The 16,897-nt window shown below is 45.8% G+C and overlaps 1 protein-coding gene across 6 annotated transcripts in view; it reads right to left on the minus strand.

The window, feature by feature from the left end:
* The window catches only part of USP32 (ubiquitin specific peptidase 32), a 214,242-nt gene that overhangs the window by 17,762 nt on the left and 179,583 nt on the right, over nt 1-16,897 (minus strand). For 3 of the 6 annotated variants that reach the window (XM_032215792.1, XM_032215794.1, XM_032215797.1), the window contains exons 23-30: nt 16,132-16,306; nt 14,276-14,427; nt 12,827-12,941; nt 11,104-11,312; nt 8,063-8,247; nt 5,752-5,838; nt 3,932-4,052; nt 1,200-1,391 (exon numbers count right to left, since the gene is read on the minus strand). In XM_032215792.1, the coding sequence (XP_032071683.1) occupies nt 1,200-1,391; nt 3,932-4,052; nt 5,752-5,838; nt 8,063-8,247; nt 11,104-11,312; nt 12,827-12,941; nt 14,276-14,427; nt 16,132-16,306 (1,236 nt within the window). The remainder of the gene's footprint in view (nt 1-1,199; nt 1,392-3,931; nt 4,053-5,751; nt 5,839-8,062; nt 8,248-11,103; nt 11,313-12,826; nt 12,942-14,275; nt 14,428-16,131; nt 16,307-16,897) is intronic. The other 3 variants (XM_032215796.1, XM_032215793.1, XM_032215798.1) reach the window with 1 other exon arrangement.

The following is a 16,897-nucleotide window of genomic DNA, read 5'->3' on the forward strand; positions in this document are numbered from 1 at the left end:
GGTGGACTTCAATTCCCAGAATTCCCCAGCCAGCCAGCATGGCTGGCATCTAGAGGCATCCAACTTTTATGACTGTAATGGGCAGCCTTTAGTATAGACATAAATGAGGGCTACCTGCATGTCTATCTGGGCGAGGGAGGGAGGAAGGGAAAGGGAAGGAAGTGGGAAGGGAAGAAGGAAAGGAAAGAATGGGATGGGATGGGATAGAATATGGAATGGAATAGAATTCTTCATTGGCCAAGTGTGATTGGACACACAAGGAATTTGTCTTTGGTGCAGATGCTCTCAGTGTACATAAGGAGAATAAAATATATTAATCAGGAATAATAGAATAGAATAGAATAGAATAGAATTCAATTCTTTATTTGCCAAGTGTGATTGGACACACAAGGAATTTGTCTTTGGTGTAGATGCTCTCAGTGTACATAAGGAGAATAAAATATATTAATCAGGAATAAAAGAATAGAATAGAATAGAATTCAATTCAATTCTTTATTTGCCAAGTGTGTTTGGACACACAAGGAATTTGTCTTTGGTGCAGATGCTCTCAGTGTACATAAGGAGAATAAAATAAAATACATTCATCAAGAATCATAAGATACAAAACTAGTATAGTGTTGTATCTTATAGTGATAGTTATAGGTTGCTAATAAGCAATCAAATTATACTAAATATAAGATACAAGCAACATGGTTACAGTTGTAAATGGGAAGAGATAGGTACTAGGAAGAAAGAAAAGAATAGTATTAATACAATCTTAGTAGGTAATGTAACAGTGTTGTGGGAATTAGTTGTTTAGCAGAGCGATTGCATTCAGGAAAAAAACTGTCCTTGTGTCTAGTTGTTCTGGTGTGCACTGCCCTATAACATTGCACACTTTGTCTGTCTGTGTGTATGTGTGTGTGTTATGTATGTATGTATGTATGTGTAGGTAGGTAGGTAGGTAGGTAGGTAGGTAGGTAGGTAGGTAGGTAGGTAGGTAGATAGATAGATAGATAGATAGATAGATAGATAGATAGATAGATAGATAGATAGATAGATAGATAGATGATAGATGATAGACAGACAGACAGACATATACCTATATCTATACATACATAGGAAAGGAAAGGAAAGGAAAGGAAGGGAAGGAAAAGTCCTTGTCAGAAACTATGCTTGGCCTGGCTGAAGTCAGAAAAAGAGACGATCTGCTGGCCTACCAGGATGGGGGGCAGCCTCCACAGGTCTAGCTTCTTGGTGGCCAGGCAGTGGGTGCTGCACTTGGAACAATAGTACATTTCATCTTCGCCCAGCTCCTCCTCGCTGGTGAAGGCCCGCAAGCAACTGTCCAGGTTGATGGGCTCGGCCTGAGCGCGCTGGCTCAGCTCCACGCTTCGGTGCTCCTCTGCTATCTGGAGGCAGGAAAGAAACCGAAAGGTGAGAGAGCTTTCGGGAAAGGCTTCCTTCCCTCTTTGGGAAAAGCAACACCTTTCTTCCCCTTTCCTCTAAATCCCTCGGTCCCTTTTCAAGGAAGAAATTCATTAATGCATCAGGTCCTTTGTGAGGAAAACCTTCTTTCAGAGATCCCGAACTTTGGCCACTTTGTGACTTGTGGATTTTACCGTATTTTTCGGAGTATAAGACGCACTTTTTTTGCCTCCCAAAAGGAGGTGAACATTTCTGTGCATCTTACAGACCGAACATTGCCAAAGCCCCACCCACCCGCCGGCCATTTTTTGGCCTCCACACACCCTGTTTTCAGGCCTTTTCAGGCCTTTTTTCAGCCTGTTTTGAGGGTTTTTTCCAGCCCATTTTCAAGGCTTTTGGGCCCATTTTTCTTATTTCGGCACGTTCCCCCCCCCCCAAAAAAAAGGGCTAGAAAAAGCCTCAAAAATGGCTCAAAAAAGCCTCAAAAACGGCCCAAAACAAGCCTGAAAAATGGACTGAAAAAAGCCACAACGGCCCAAAACAAGGCTGAAAAATGGACTGAAAAAAGCCACAACGGCCCAAAACAAGGCTGAAAAGCTGAAAAAAGCCTCAAAAACGGGCCCAAAAAGTGCCTTAAAAATGGATAGAAAAAAAGGTGGAAAAGGCCCGAAAAAGGGGCACACAGAGGCCAAAAATCTTTTGTTGTTATTGTTGTTTTCCTCTTCTAAATTTAGGTGTGTCTTATAGTCAGGTGCATCTTATAATCCAAAAAATATGTTAATTCCATGCTGGCTGAGAAATTCTGGGTGTTGAAGTCCACAAGTCATAAAGTTGCCGAAGTTGGAGAGAGGATCTCTCTGGATATACCTAGCAGGTTATATACTGTTTCCCCCCAAAATAAAACCTCCCTGGATAATAAACGCAATTGGGCTTTTGAGTGCAGGTGCTAAAATATGCCCTCCCCCCCAAAATAAGTCCTCCCTGGAAATATTTAATCTCCTGTGTAGCCGGCCTCTACTATCTCCTCTGGTTGCTTGCCCCACAAACAATACAAGGTGAGGAGGCAAGGCCGTGGGGGGGGGGGGGAAGGGAGGGGGAACAGCCCCATGTTCCACACACACCCATATCTAACGGCCGCTCCCGCAACCCTAGTCCTCGCGCCACTTCTGTCACGCTAATGGCCGCCGCAAAAAGAGTGGCAGGCCCAGTGATGTGCAACACAGCAGCAGCCATGAAATGACCATGCTCACCGCCTCCTGCACCTCAAAAAATAATAAGACCTCTCCGAAAATAAGGCCAAGCACTTATTTTGGGGGTCAAAAGAAAATAAGTCTTATTTTGGGGGAAACACGGTAGCAAGATTTCATCGGTTAATGTAAGTAAATAAAGGATTAGACGCAATTGCATTCCACTGTGTGGTCTCTGGGTTGACAAAGCAAACGTATACGGGTAGGTCCTTGACTTACAACCATTCGTTTAGTGAACGGACTGAAAAAAAAGTGACTTAGGACTGTTTTTCACACTTACGACTGTCACATGTGGTCACGTGATCAAAATTCAGACGCTTGGCAACTGGAATGTACTTAAAAAACCACAATTGAGCCCAAAATTTATTATGTTGCTCAGCGAGAAATTTGTTAAGTGAGTTTGGGCCCATTTGACGATTTTTCTTGTCATATTTGCTAAGTGAATCACTGGAGTTGTTCAATTAGGTAACGTAGTTGTTAAGTGAATCTGGCTTCCCCATTGAGTTTGTTTGTTAGAAGGTTGCAAAGGGGGATCGTATGACACCCCCCCCAGGACACTGCAGCCGCCATGAATATGAACCGGTTTTCAAGCATCCAAATGTCAATCATGTGACCATGGGGACCCTGCAACAGTCATAAGTGTGAAAAATGGTCATAAGTCATTTTTTTCAGGGCAGTTGTAACTTTGAGCAGTCACTAAGTGAACTGTTGTAAGTCGAGGATTACCTGTATTTATGAATGTTGCAGTGTCCCAGAGTTGTGTGCTCTTCTTTTGCGACCTTCTGACAAAGTCAATAAGGGGGCCTGATTCACCTAAGAACCATTTTACTAACTTAACAGGGGCAGCAAGAGTGAAATCCTCCCGGTTCGGCCTGGTTCGGCTGAACCGGTAGGGACAATTGTTCCTGGTTCTGCGAACCGGTAGTAAAAATAAAGCTTCCGACATTCGCGCGGCTGAGCTGTGAGCCACGCACTCGTCAGAAGCTTCCCCCCCCCCGCTTTTTAAAGCATTTCTTTCCTGCCTATTCGCCCAAATCGGCAGGAAAAATTGCTTTAAAAAGTAAAAAGTTGGCCACACCCACCCAGTCACATGACTCCTGCAAGCCACGCCCACAGAACCGCTGGGCAAAAAAATGAGATTTCACCACTGAGGTGCAGCGATTCACTTAGCAACTGTGGCAAGAAAGATCGTAAAGCGGGGCAAAATTCACTTAACCACAGCAGTCATAAGAAGGAACAGGCCTAGGATTGACGCCGAAGGTTTTCGGTTTCTTTACCCGTTCTTGTGAGGTCTGGTAGCGGAGGTGAAGTGCGGTGGGATCCCAGTCGACAGCGAGGTTTGCGTTCCCCATCAGAGCTCTTTCTTCTGTGCAATCGATTTTACACCCGTAGCAAAACCTAAATGGGAGGCAGAGGCGAAGAGGGCAAAAGACGGTGATCTCTAGGCAAGAGAGGTGTGACCGAGACTTCCCGAGAGCATGAAGCAGACTACTCGTCCCGACAAAAAACCCTTTTATTAATTTGCTGTGAATTCTGCTCATTCACATCCAGCAAAGTCCTTCAAGGGAGGATTTACAGTCACAGACCTTATCTGGCTTGGAGAGCTGCCAGGCCGAGATCTGCAGAACTTGGCAAGGAGCCTCGGAGAGTCATGAACCAATTAAGTGAACTAATTGTCTCCTGCAAACTCCACTCCCCTTTCGCTCCTCTTTTATTTCCTCTGAGAGGGGCCATTCATCGTCCACCTGTGGCCTTACTCCCAAGTCCACCCCTGTTCTTTAGCTGTTCCCTTCGTCTGGCCACTGCGCATGTGCACACGGGGAACATGCTCCAGCTGTTTGTCTGCCTCACTGATATCTGACTCTGAGTCTGAAGGCAGCTGATAACTGTCAAACAGCTCTGGCCCCCTCTCTGCCTCCGACACAGAGCCCTCATCAGAGCCTTCCCCAGACTTCAGGCCCAGGTTCTTCCCCAACCTCCTCACTGTTCGAATCTGCTGCCAGCTCTGCTGGCCGCTGGTGGGCCACAACAAGAGGAACTGTATCACCTCAATGGGATTGGCCCCTCTCCCTTACACCAGCAGAAGGTGGAAACTCTGGACCCTGTCAGGCAGATTACTGGCTGGTGGGGTCCAAGAGAAGAGCCTTTTCTGCTGTGGCTCCTGCCCTCTGGAACATTGTGCCCCTTGAGGTGAGATCTGCCCTCCACCCTCTTGGCCTTCTGGAAGGGCCTGTACACTTGGTCCATTCAATACTGGAGATGGTTAGTCGATTAAAAGAGGATTCCACCTCCACCCTGTTATGTATTGATTCTTTCCTTAACTTTTTTTTTGGTTAATTTTAATGTTTAATAGGTAGCGTTTTAATGTTTTATATTTTATACTGTTGGGGTTTTTTTTCATGTGGGTAAACCACCCAGACTTATTTGAAATACAAATGAGTGGCATGTAAATACATGGATTGATGAATAGATGATTGATAGATAGACAGACAGACAGACAGACAGACAGATAGACTGATTGATTGATTGATGGGTGATAAAAACAGACAATGGATGATAGAGATAGATAGATAGATAGATAGATAGATAGATAGATAGATAGATAGATAGATAGATAGATAGATAGACAGACAGACAGACAGACAGACAGACAGACAGACAGACAGATGACAGGTAGGTTGGTAAGTAGGTAGGTAGGTAGGTAGGTGGATGGATGGATGGATGGATGGATGGATGGATAGATAGATAGATAGATAAAATAGATAGGTAGGTAGGTAGGTAAAGTTTAAATAGATAGATATAGATAAGACAGACAGACAAGAGGTATAGATATACATAAATATAGATACAGATGATAGATAGATAGATAGATAGATAGATAGATAGATAGATAGATAGATAGATAGATAGACAGACAGACTGACTGATTGATTGATTGATTGATTGATGGGTGATAAAGACAGACAATGGATGATAGAGAGAGAGAGAGAGAGAGAGAGAGACAGACAGACAGACAGAGACAGACAGACAAGAGACAGACAGGACCAAAAGGCAAAGGGTAAGAGAAGGAGAAGAGAGCAAAGCCAGCAGAGCTCACCTGTACCAGGGGCACCAGGCACAGGAGTTGCCATCTTTCTGAACCACCCGAAGGGTGAAAGGGTACTGATATCCCAAGCTGTCATCGCTAAGGAAAACACACAGACAGACACATTGTTATTTCTAATGTGTTAAGACTCTTCGGATTTTATTTCGCTTGTTCCTCACTGATCTTTTAAGCCAGGTGGGGAAACTGGCAAGCCTTGGACTCAGTTCAAGAATCCTCAATGCGGGCCTTTGACAAGAGGCTCAGTTGATCGTTTTTGATTTAGTTCCGCTTGGTTTGGAGGTAAAATCCACAACGGATTATCCCTATAGCCCTAACAAGCCTGTCCAATGCCACAATAATAATCAGAGGGTGTTTAATCCAGGGCGGGGACCCATGGTGCTTTTATGACTTGTGGACTTCAACTCCCAGAATTCCTGAGCCAGCTATTCTGGGAGTTAAAGTCCAAAAGGGGCCATGGGTCCCTACTCTTGGTTTAATCTATGCCTCTCTCTCTCTCCCTCTCTCCCTCCCTCCCTCCCTCTCTCTCTCTCTCTCTCTCACACACACACACGCACACATACACACACACACACACACATATTGCTATTACAGCAGAAAGTGTTGGCAGAATGCCAGTCTGCTAGCCAACGCTCCTCTAGATTAGGGGTGCCAAACTCGATTTCATTGAGGGCCACATCAGGATTGAATTGACCTCGGGGGTGGGTGGGGGTGGCCAGCTCGACGTCACTTGTGTTGGGGGCACCTGTGATGGGCCAAGTGCTCTGTCGGCAAAAACTCCAGAGTTTGGCCTCCCGAGCTCCATTTCCAGCTGTGACGGCATCCTGCAACTCTCTGGCAGTGAAAACGGAGCTCTGGAAGGCCACGTGTGGCCCACGTGAGTTCTGTTTTAGACCGTGACAGCCTCTTGCAATCCTCTACCAGCAAAAATGGAGCTCTGGAAGGTCACATGTGGCTCACATGAGTTCCGTTTTAGGCTACGACGGCTTCTTGCAATCCTCGACCAGTGAAATTGGAGCTCTGGAAAGCTACGCGTGGCTCACATGAGTTCCGTTTTAGGCTATGACAGCCTCTTGCAATCCTCTATCAGTGAAATTGGAGCTCGGGAAGGCCACATATGGCTCACATGAGTTCCATTTTAGGGTGCAACGGCCTCTTGAAATCCTGTGCCAGCGAAAATGGATCTCGGGAGGGCTGCCCAGTGCCCTCCCGAGCTCCATTTTCACTGGCAGAGGCACCGTGGGCCAGTCCCTCACTGTTTCCAGGGTGGGCCCATGGGCCAGATCGAAGCACCACATAGGCTGAATCCAGCCCACCGGTGTTCAGTTTGACATCCCTGCGGTAGACATACCTAACTCCCTCAACTTGTTCATCGCAAGCTCCATTTCTGTTTCCGCATCCTGAGCTCCGTTTCCGGCTACGACGGCCTCCCGCAACCCTCTGCAAGTGAAAATGGAGCTCAGGAGAGGCATGTGTGGCCCACGTGAGTTCCGTTTTAGGGTGTGGTGGCCTCTTGCAATCCTGTGCCAGTGAAGGTGGAATTCGGGAGGGCTGCCCACGGCCCTCCTGAGCACCATTTTTTACTGGCAGAGGAACTGCAGGCCAGTCCTCCATTGTTTCCAGGGAGGCCCCGCGGGTCAGATCTAAGCACTTTGATCTAAGGGCCTTGAGTTTGACACCCCTGCTCTAGATGAACGCAAACCAAGATATTTTCAAATTTCTTTTTTTTGCCAAGATAGTCCTTGAATAAGGTAAATGTAGTCCTCAATTTACAACCATTCATTGAGCAAGTCTCTGAAAGTACAGTTAGCTCTGAAGAAAAGCGATTTACAACCAGTCCTTGCACTTACGATCATCACAGCATTCCTATGGTCAAAATTTGGGCGCTTGACAACCGGCATGTATTTACAATGATCGCAACCTCCCAGGGTCACGTGATTCCCATTTGTGACATTCCCAGCCGGCGTCTGACAAGCAGTCAATGGGGGAAGCCGGATTCGCTTAACGGACACATGTTTCGCTTAATAACTGCAGCGATTCGCTTAGCAAGTGTGGAAAAGAAGGTCAGGTATGATTCACCTGAAGGGCAACGCCTTGATGACAGGCCAAGCCACTTGTATATAAACAGAGGACAAACCCTACTCCCTTCTAGCACTGATGATATTACCTAGTTGGGTAATGAAACGTCTGCGAGAAAACCACCAAGATCAGACAGCACCAGGGACTCCAACTCTGAGCTACAAATATTCTCTTCTATCAGATCTATAAGCGGCTCAGCAGTTCCTCGTTCCAGCACTGGACTCACCAATCCTGAGCGTGGTTACTTGCTTCCTGGGGAGGGAGGGGGCTTGCAAGCCGAGACACCTGGATCCAGACAGCATCATACAAGTCTTTCTTCCTTGTGTGAACTGTGCAGGGAACAATCAGAGGCATCCCAAACAGGCTTGGCCGGTTCTTTTGAGATGAGAGGAAGTACATTTCGGCCCGCATCTGCATTCAATGGGAATATTTTTTTAAAAAACCACATAGATTTTGAAAGTTAGGAACAATTAGTAGAGTTTCCTTTTGTAAAAATCACGGGTGGACATGGATGTCTCTCCAGCAGTGTGCAAAAGCGAAACAACGAAATAGTAAAATGGCTCCAGGGTAATTTACACCTACTCTTTGCCTATTTTATTTGAAAATTTAGTTTGGAAAAACAATTTCAAAGTTTTTAATAGCAATTTAAAAAAAATAAAAAACACAAAACCTACAAATAGATATAGAAGAGAAGAGAATAGAGAATAGAATAGCAATGAATAGAATAGAGAATAAAATAGCAATGAATAGAATAGAATAAAAAAGAATAGAAAAGAAAATAGAATAGAACAGAAGATATGGAATAGAATAGAATTCTTTATTGGCCAAGAGTGATTGGACACACAAGGAATTTGTCTTTGGTGCAGATGTTCTCGGTGTACATTAAAAGACAAGATACATTCGTCAAGAATCCTAAGGTACAACACTTAATGATAGTCATAGGGTACAAATAAGCAATTAGGAAACAATATCAATAGAAAGACCGTAGCAATGAAAACAAAGATAAGAACCAATAGTGATAAGAGGCTTGGGTGTAATCCCAAAACATCTGGAGTGCTACTTGAAAATTATAGGCATTGACAAAAAAAATATCCGTCCCTCAATTGCAAAAGGCAGCTTTGTTGAAACAGCTTGCATCCCGCAATGATTATTTTAACAGCATCGAACCACAACACTTTTCACAGCAGAAAAAGATGCAATGCAGTGGAGATTTCCAAAACCTCTTAGGTGAGGGTTTGGGTAAAAGATCTGGCTTCAGTCAGCCCATGCTTCTCCTGTGCCCCTCACCCCACCCTCCCAAGGATAAGCCCTATTCCCAAACTTATGGGCACCCTTTCAGCACTCTGGAGAGGCAGGTTAGATTATAGAAACAGTTTCTTATTATAACAGGATCCTTTCTCAGAATACAAGAATACCCTTGGCCCTGTTCTGACTGAGGCTTCCAGAGAGCATGAAGCAAACCCCTTGTCCCGATTTAAAAAAAAAACCCTTTTATTAATTTATGGTGAATTCTGCTCATTCACATCCAACAAAGTCTTTTGAGGGAGGATTTGCAGTCACAGACCTTATCAGGCTTGGAGAGCTGCCAGGCTGATATCTGTAAAACTTGGCAAGGAGTCTGGGAGAGTCAGGAACCAATTAAGCAAACTAATTGTCTCCTGCAAACTCCACTCCCCTTTCACTCCTCTTTTATTTCCTCTGGGAGGGGGCCATTCATCGTCCACCTGTGGCCTTACTCCCAAGTCGACTCCTGTTCTTTAGCTGTTCCCTTCGTCTGGCAGCTCTGTGTATGTGCACATCAGGAACAGGCTCCAGCTGTTCATCTGCCTCACTGATGTCTGATTCCGAAGGCAGCTGATAACTGGCATACGGCCCTGGCCCCCTCTCTGCCTCTGACACAGAGCCCTCATCAGAGCCTTCCCCAGACTCCAGGACTGGCCCAGGTTCCTCCACAACCTCCTCATTGTCCGAATCTGCTGTCAACTCCTCTGGCTGCTAGCGAGCCACAACAGGCCCAAACAATTCTTTATTAGATGGGCAGCTAATAAATTTAATAAAGAAAACAAACAAACAAACAAACAAATAAATAAATCACAAGGCTACTGGAACTATGGGTCAGTATTCTGGAAACGAAGTATCTCAACAGCTTTGGACAAAGTGACTCAGCCAACTGTGATCCCAACCAAGGGTCATTTGTTGGTTATGCTTGCCTTTAGTGCATGGTCCCCAATGGCTTGGCGGCTGAGCGGGGAGGCAGAGGGGAACCAGCCCACGCATGACCTGACCCAACACTTGCACATACGCATACGGACCAGCTGACCACTCGCACGAGTTGCACACGAGTTGTGCAAGTCAAGCGGCGTATGTACATGTTGATCTGCCACTCATGCAAGTCGAGCTGTGTGTGTGCATGCCAGCCTGGGGTTTGCGCGCCCCGATTTTAAACAAGCCACGGCCCAGTATGGGCTTCAGCCCAGGAGTTGGGGACCCCTACTTTAGTGACAAGGGCGACTGTTGTGGCCCAGCAGGAGCCGTTGGAGCTGCCACCAGACTCTGACAGCGAGGGGCCCTCTGAGTCGGCTTTGGAGGATGTGGAGGACTCTGGACAGGGTTCCGACTCTGAGCAGGGCGCAGAGAGGCTGGTTGGCCACCAGGAGGCGCCTGATCCTTGGATCACTGGGAAGGAGACAAGGGAGTGTGATCCGGACGCCAGCAGTGGGGAGGAGCCAAGGGAGTTGTTCATAGATGCCCGGCACCAGACAGCTAATAGGCGTAAGGAACAATTACGCAATTACAGGAGGTAATTGCACCCAGCTGGTGGTAATTAGGCTCCTCTCTAGACTATAATAAGGACTGCTTGTGCACACACCCCTTTTGCAGAAGTCAACGCAGGAATGAGTGTCGGAGAACATGATTGTGAGCTTGGCAGGCTGGATTGCTGCCACAGCTTATCTGTGCTGGATTGCTGCCCAAGCTTTTCTGTGCCAGTTTGCTGCCAAGGACCTGTCTGTCTGTTAATTAAATGCCGTAACTTATCTTTGGCTCGGAGTGTGTGTTGGTGTGGGATGAAGGGTCAGAACAGGCGACTATCAAACCAAAGGAGTCTTTTTGAAGTCCACCTCACAGATCGACAAGCAAATGGTCTCAGCATGTCTGAACCCCAGATATACTTTCCAAACAGCTGGTGCAAAGTTTGGCTGTAGCTGCTTCATGTGAAATGGGCAGGCTACTTCATGCTGGTTTGGGCCAGGCTTGTCCCCCACTCACCATTTTCCTGTGGACCGCAATGATGTAGCCTATGAAGGGGCTGTCGGAAGGTGAGGTCAGATGGCCATTCATTACCACGCCGTTCTCCCCCCTACAGGGCACCACTGCATTTGGCATTCCGTTTGGGATCAAGGTTGACCGTGGAAGGTCCCCGTTCATCAGGCAGCTGATCACCCCGTTGGTCGACTGTCCGCGGTAAAAATCTAAAACTCAAGCACAAAGAGGCTGTCGTCAAAATATGTCCTGGTATGAAGCTCTTCGCTTAAGGATTGTTAGTCCCTAGCTGGGCAAAATCTCTAGAGAGTTCATCAGGAGGGCCGTTTTCTTTAACTAGGTTGTAAAACAAGCTGACTTTTGTTCTCTAGCTGGGCTTCGGCAGAGAATAAAACGATATGTGAAGAAGGCTAAGTTAGTTCTCCAGATTCTGCCGTGGGAACAGCTGGATTCTGCAACAAGTATTTGTGATATGTTCCTATTCACTAACTGTAGCCTGATTGTGCCAGTCCCAAGAGAGCTAAAATGAAGAAGAGGAGGAGGAAGGAGAAAAGGAGAAGGAGGAAGAGGAGAAGAAAGAGAAGGAGATGGAGAGAAAGATGGATAAAAGGAAGGAGGAGAGAGAAAGGGAGTAGAAGGAAGAGAAGGAGGGGAAAGGGAGAAGGAAGAGGAGAAGGAGATCGAGAAAGAGATGGGGAAAATGGGAAAGGAGGAAGAGGAGAAAGGGAAAAGGGAAGAGGAAGAAGAAGAAAGAAGGGGAGGAGAAGGAAGAGAAAGAGGTGGAGAAAAAGAAGGAGGGGGAAAGGGAGAAGAAAGAAGATGAGGAGGAAAGAAGGAGAGAAAGAAATGTGGAAAATGGAGAAGGAGGAAGAGGAGAAAGGGAAAAGGGAAGAGGAAGAGGAGGAAAGAAGGAGAGGAGAAGGAAGAGAAAGAGGTGGAGAAAAAGAAGGAGGGGGAAAGGGAGAAGAAGGAAGATGAGGAGGAAAGAAGGAGAGGAAGAGATGGAGAAAATGGAAAAGGAGGAAGAGGAGAAAGGGAAAAGGGAAGAGGAAGGGGAGGAAAGAAGGAGAGGAGAAGGAAGAGAAAGAGGTGGAGAAAAAGGAGGAAGGGGAAAGGGAGAAGAAGGAAGAGAAAGAGGAAAGAAGGAGAGCAGGAAGAGGAAGAGATGGAGAAAAAGGAGAGGAGGAAGAGGAGGAGGAGGAGGAGGAAAGGGAGAAGGAGGAAGAGGAGGAAAGAAGGAGAGGAGAAGGAAGAGAAGGAGAGGAGAAAGTAGGGAGAAAAGGAGACGGAAGAGGAGAAGGGGAAAGAGAGAAGAAGAAAGAGGAGAAGGAGATGGAGAGAAAGAGATGGAGAAAAAGGGAGAGGAGGAAGAGGAGGAGATAGAAAGGGAAAAGGAAGAGCACTAGAGAAGGAGAGAAGAAGGAAGAGATGGGAAAGGAGAAGGGGAAAGGGAAGAAAATGGTTTTCTATCGCAGGACCATTGGTTGAGAGAAACACACAAAACGCTTAGGAACTTTTATGCCAATCCACTCCCATTCTTCCTGCATTTTACTCAGTATTAACTTCAGCAATTCAGTTGGGAGTGAAAGTTAAGAGCGCCCACTTTCACCCCCAGCGCTAAGCAACAGCAACAGCTGCCAATTTGACAGACAAAACTCCCAGCTTTTTTTGGGGGGGGGGGATGGGGAAACGTGAGGAGGGGGGACGGGATCGAGACCTTTCCTCCTACCTGTTTGCAAGGGGCTTGAAGAAGCCGAAGTGGGAGAGCCGGGAATCGGTACTTCGAAGGCGCACAAGGAAGCAGTCGTCGAATGCCGGACTTTTTGGTTGTCTTGCGGAAAGTTCTTTGGAAAACGTGAGGGTAGGAGGAGAAACAACAGTAGCAACGTAAGAGATTAAAGCCAGGAGCAATGAATAACGAAGACGACACTTCAAAGGGCTGTAGAGGAAGCCGAGGCATTCGATGCCCCCACCCTGACCGACAGCGAAGAAGAAGTCTTCTCCGGTCGGTTTCGGGGGGGAGAAGGGAAAGCCGCTTTCAAAAGAGCAGAAGCAGCTGAAGGGAGAAAGGCAAAGGACAGGGGAGCCCATCTGACCCAGCCCCACCTGCTCTCTCGACAGGCAGGTGTGTAGGGAGCTCCCAGAATAACCCCTCAAGATCTAAAGACAGGCTGGGCCCATCGAGGCAAACGCCTCTCTTTCCACTCCAGTTTTGTTCTCTGGAACTTCTGTGAACGGCAGGATAGTGAAATCCTGTGGTTAGGGTCTCTATGTTAAGGCACCAAGCTGGAAAGCAGGAGACCGTGAGTTCTAGTTTTGCCTTAGGCATAAAAGCCAGCTGGGTGACTCTGAGCCAATCACCAGGAGACTGTGAGTTCTAGTCCCGCCTTAGGCATGAAAGCCAGCTGGGTGACTCTGAGCCAATCACCAGGAGACTGTGAGCTCTAGTCCTACCTTAGGCATGAAAGCCAGCTGGGTGACTCTGAGCCAATCACCAGGAGACTGTGAGTTCTCGTCCCGCCTTAGGCATGAAAGCCAGCTGGGTGACTCTGAGCCAATCACCAGGAGACTGTGAGTTCTAATTTTGCCTTAGGCATAAAAGCCAGCTGGGGGACTTTAGGCCAATCACCAGGAGACCGTGAGTTCTAGTTTTGCCCATGGCATGAAATCCAGGTGGGGGACTTTAGGCCAGTCACCAGGAGACTGAATTCTAGTTTTGCCTTAGGCATGAAAGCTGGCTGGGGAACTTTAGGCCAATCACCAGGAGATAGTGAGTTCTAGTTTTGCCTTAGGCATAAAAGCCAGCTGGGGGACTTTAGGCCAATGACCAGGAGACTGTGAGTTCTAGTCCCACCTTAGACATAAAAGCTGGCTAGATGACTTGGAGTCAATCTCTAGGAGACTAGAACGCCCTGCCTTAGGCATGGAAGCTGGATGGGTGACTTTGGGCCAGTCACTCTCTTTCTCAGACGCAAACCACCTCACAGGGTTGTTATTGTTGTGGGAAAAATAGAAGGAGGAGGGTTCCAAGGTATGTAGGAGACAAATACATTTTCAGTCTATTCCTCCCTCTCTTTATATAGGAGCTGTGCCTCTTCTGTCTCCTTCGGATTTCCTTGAATCATACATTTGACCGAGGCTGTTAATTTTTGCAGTCAATTGCAGAAGCATCAATTACCTTGATGTTTGAACTGTGTACTTCCGCAAGCAGGATCTGATCGGGCTTCAGGGCACAAAGTTCACTCAGGTGCTTCTTCAAGTCAGAGTATTTCTCGTCCATATTCAGCCTGAGCCCGTATCGAACGGGGGTCGTGCCGTCCAGCTTAGTTACTTGAAGAAGACAAGGAAAAGAGGCAAGAGAGGGGGAGAGACAAAGGGAGGAAGGGTGTGTTTTTAGAAGCTTTTCACTTTATTGTTTTGTTTTATTTATTTATCGCATTTTGGAACAGCCCATCTCCCCTCACAGAGAGACTCTGGCCAGCCAACAGTAAAAAATGAAAAAATAAAAAAACAACATAAAAATATATATATATATATATAAAAACATCTGTGTGTGTTTGTGTGCGTGTGTGTTCCAGTATAACTCTGGAATGCCTCGAGCAATTTCAACCAAACTTAATACACAGATGACTTATTCTCTGGAAACAAATACTGGGGTGGAGGGAGGGGGGGAGACCTCCCTAAAACTCCTCGGGGTGTGTGTTCTGTTAAGATACAGCCTGTTGTGCCTTAAAATGGCTTCCACTGCACAGCGCTGTGGAGTTGCCATGGTAATGGCTTCACAGTACTCCCTAAGGGGGTTCCCTCTGGTAAGGGGGAAAATCCAACATTAGAAATTAGGTTTCGTCCGAAGAGTTTCCCCCTAAAAATAAACACCCAGATAACGCCAGGTTATTGGCTAATAAATAAATAATATTTATTTATTTATTTATAAAATTTATAATAAAATTTATAATAAATAACAGTATGTAACAGTTAACATTTGACAAGAGGCAAGATGATTAAAGGTTAAAAATTAATTGAAAGGCAAAAGGAGGCCTTTTAGGGTGCTAACAAGCCCATGGCTCTGTGTTTCTCTGCACTTCCCATGCCATACAACCATGTTTTTACGTCTTTCTGGAAGGCCAGGGGAATGAGGTCCTGCCTCATTTTGGGGGTGGGGGTGGGAGTATTCCACAGGGAAGGGAGAACAGAAAAGAAGTCTCTCTTCCTGGACCTCTTTCTCATAATTCCTAAACTGGCAGGGTCTGCAATACACCCTGCCTGATCAGGTGGGACGGGCTGCTGTAATGGAAAGAAGAGGGTTCAAAAGTATGAGCTAGCAGTGTGCAACGGCAGTCAAAAAAGGCCAATGTAATCCTAAATTGCATTAACAGAGGGATAGAATCAAGATCACATGAAGTGTTGATACCACTTTATAATGCCTTGGGAAGGCCACACTTGGAATACGACATCCAGTGTTGGTCACCACACTATAAAAGATGTGGAGACTCTAGAAAAAGTGCAGAGAAGAGCAACAAGGATGATTAGGGGACATATGAAGAAAGGTTGGGTTTGTCTAGTTTAATAAAAAGAAGGACTAGAAGAGACATGATAGCAATCTTCCAATATCTCAGGGGTTGCCACAAAGAAGAGGCAGTCAAGCTATTCTCCAAAACACCTGAAGGCCAGACATGGAATAATGGATGGAAACCGACCAAGGAGAGATTCAACAAAAAGGAGAAATTTTCTGAAAGTGAGAACAATCAACCAATGGAACAGAAGTTGCCTTCAGAAGTTGTGGGTGCTCAATCACTGGAAATTTTTAAGAAGAGACTGGACAGCCACCTATCTGGAATGGTATATAGGTTGGACTCGAAGACCTCCAGGGTCCCTCCCTGCTCTATTCTGATTGAATTGAATTTGGAATGTCCCAGATGGAAAGAGCTGCCCAATTCTTGGCATTTTTCCAATAACCAAAATGGAGCTCATTCCACCCCACCCCACCCCTCAAACAACCACATCAAAGAACGCGACTCAAGATTCCTCACTCACCTATTATTTCTATGTGCATGTAACTGTCCATCGGAAGAGGCAGCGATAAGAAGTTAAAAGGGTCGAAACGAACACTGATGTGCCCACAGGTCTTGCATTTCACCTGAGACCTCAGCTGCCCGTGAAACAGATCGACCACAATCGAGCGGTTCCTTCTCAAATGGTTCTCCCAGGCCTGAAACGAAAGGAAAGGGGAGATCAAATCAAATAAAACCTTTGCAGGAAACTGAGCAAACGGAACAAAAAGGTTCAGCTGAAAACTTTAGAAGATGGGTTGAGATCAGGTCCTATCACAGGGAGGGAAATTCATTGTTAGGGAAGAGGGCTATCACATATAATATTGTAATATAAATGGATATAAAGAATGGGAAAAATAGACTTTGAATGACTGTACTACTAAATATGTATAACGTACGAATAGCAGTGGAATGTTATAATTTAATGGGCAGTTAGGGAAATACATAAATATATATATTAATCTAAACGTGTATTAATAATAGAATTATATGGATTGAAGAACAGGAAAGTACATGAATAGAAATACCTTAAATGTATAAATGATTGTGATTAATACTAAAAGGGTATAGGGAGATATTGAAAAATGGAAGCATGAAGGATGGAACTTTGATTTAACTATGGAAATATGAACAACAAAATAGGTGGTAAACATCTTTGAATATTATAACAATATGAAAGAGGGGAAAAAAGTTAAACTAGAGATAGAAAATAGTGGGGGGGGGAATAATTATATATTAGTATGTTAAGA

The sequence above is a fragment of the Thamnophis elegans genome, chromosome 4, assembly GCF_009769535.1.
Source record: "Thamnophis elegans isolate rThaEle1 chromosome 4, rThaEle1.pri, whole genome shotgun sequence".
In the NCBI taxonomy this organism is placed as follows: domain Eukaryota; kingdom Metazoa; phylum Chordata; class Lepidosauria; order Squamata; family Colubridae; genus Thamnophis; species Thamnophis elegans.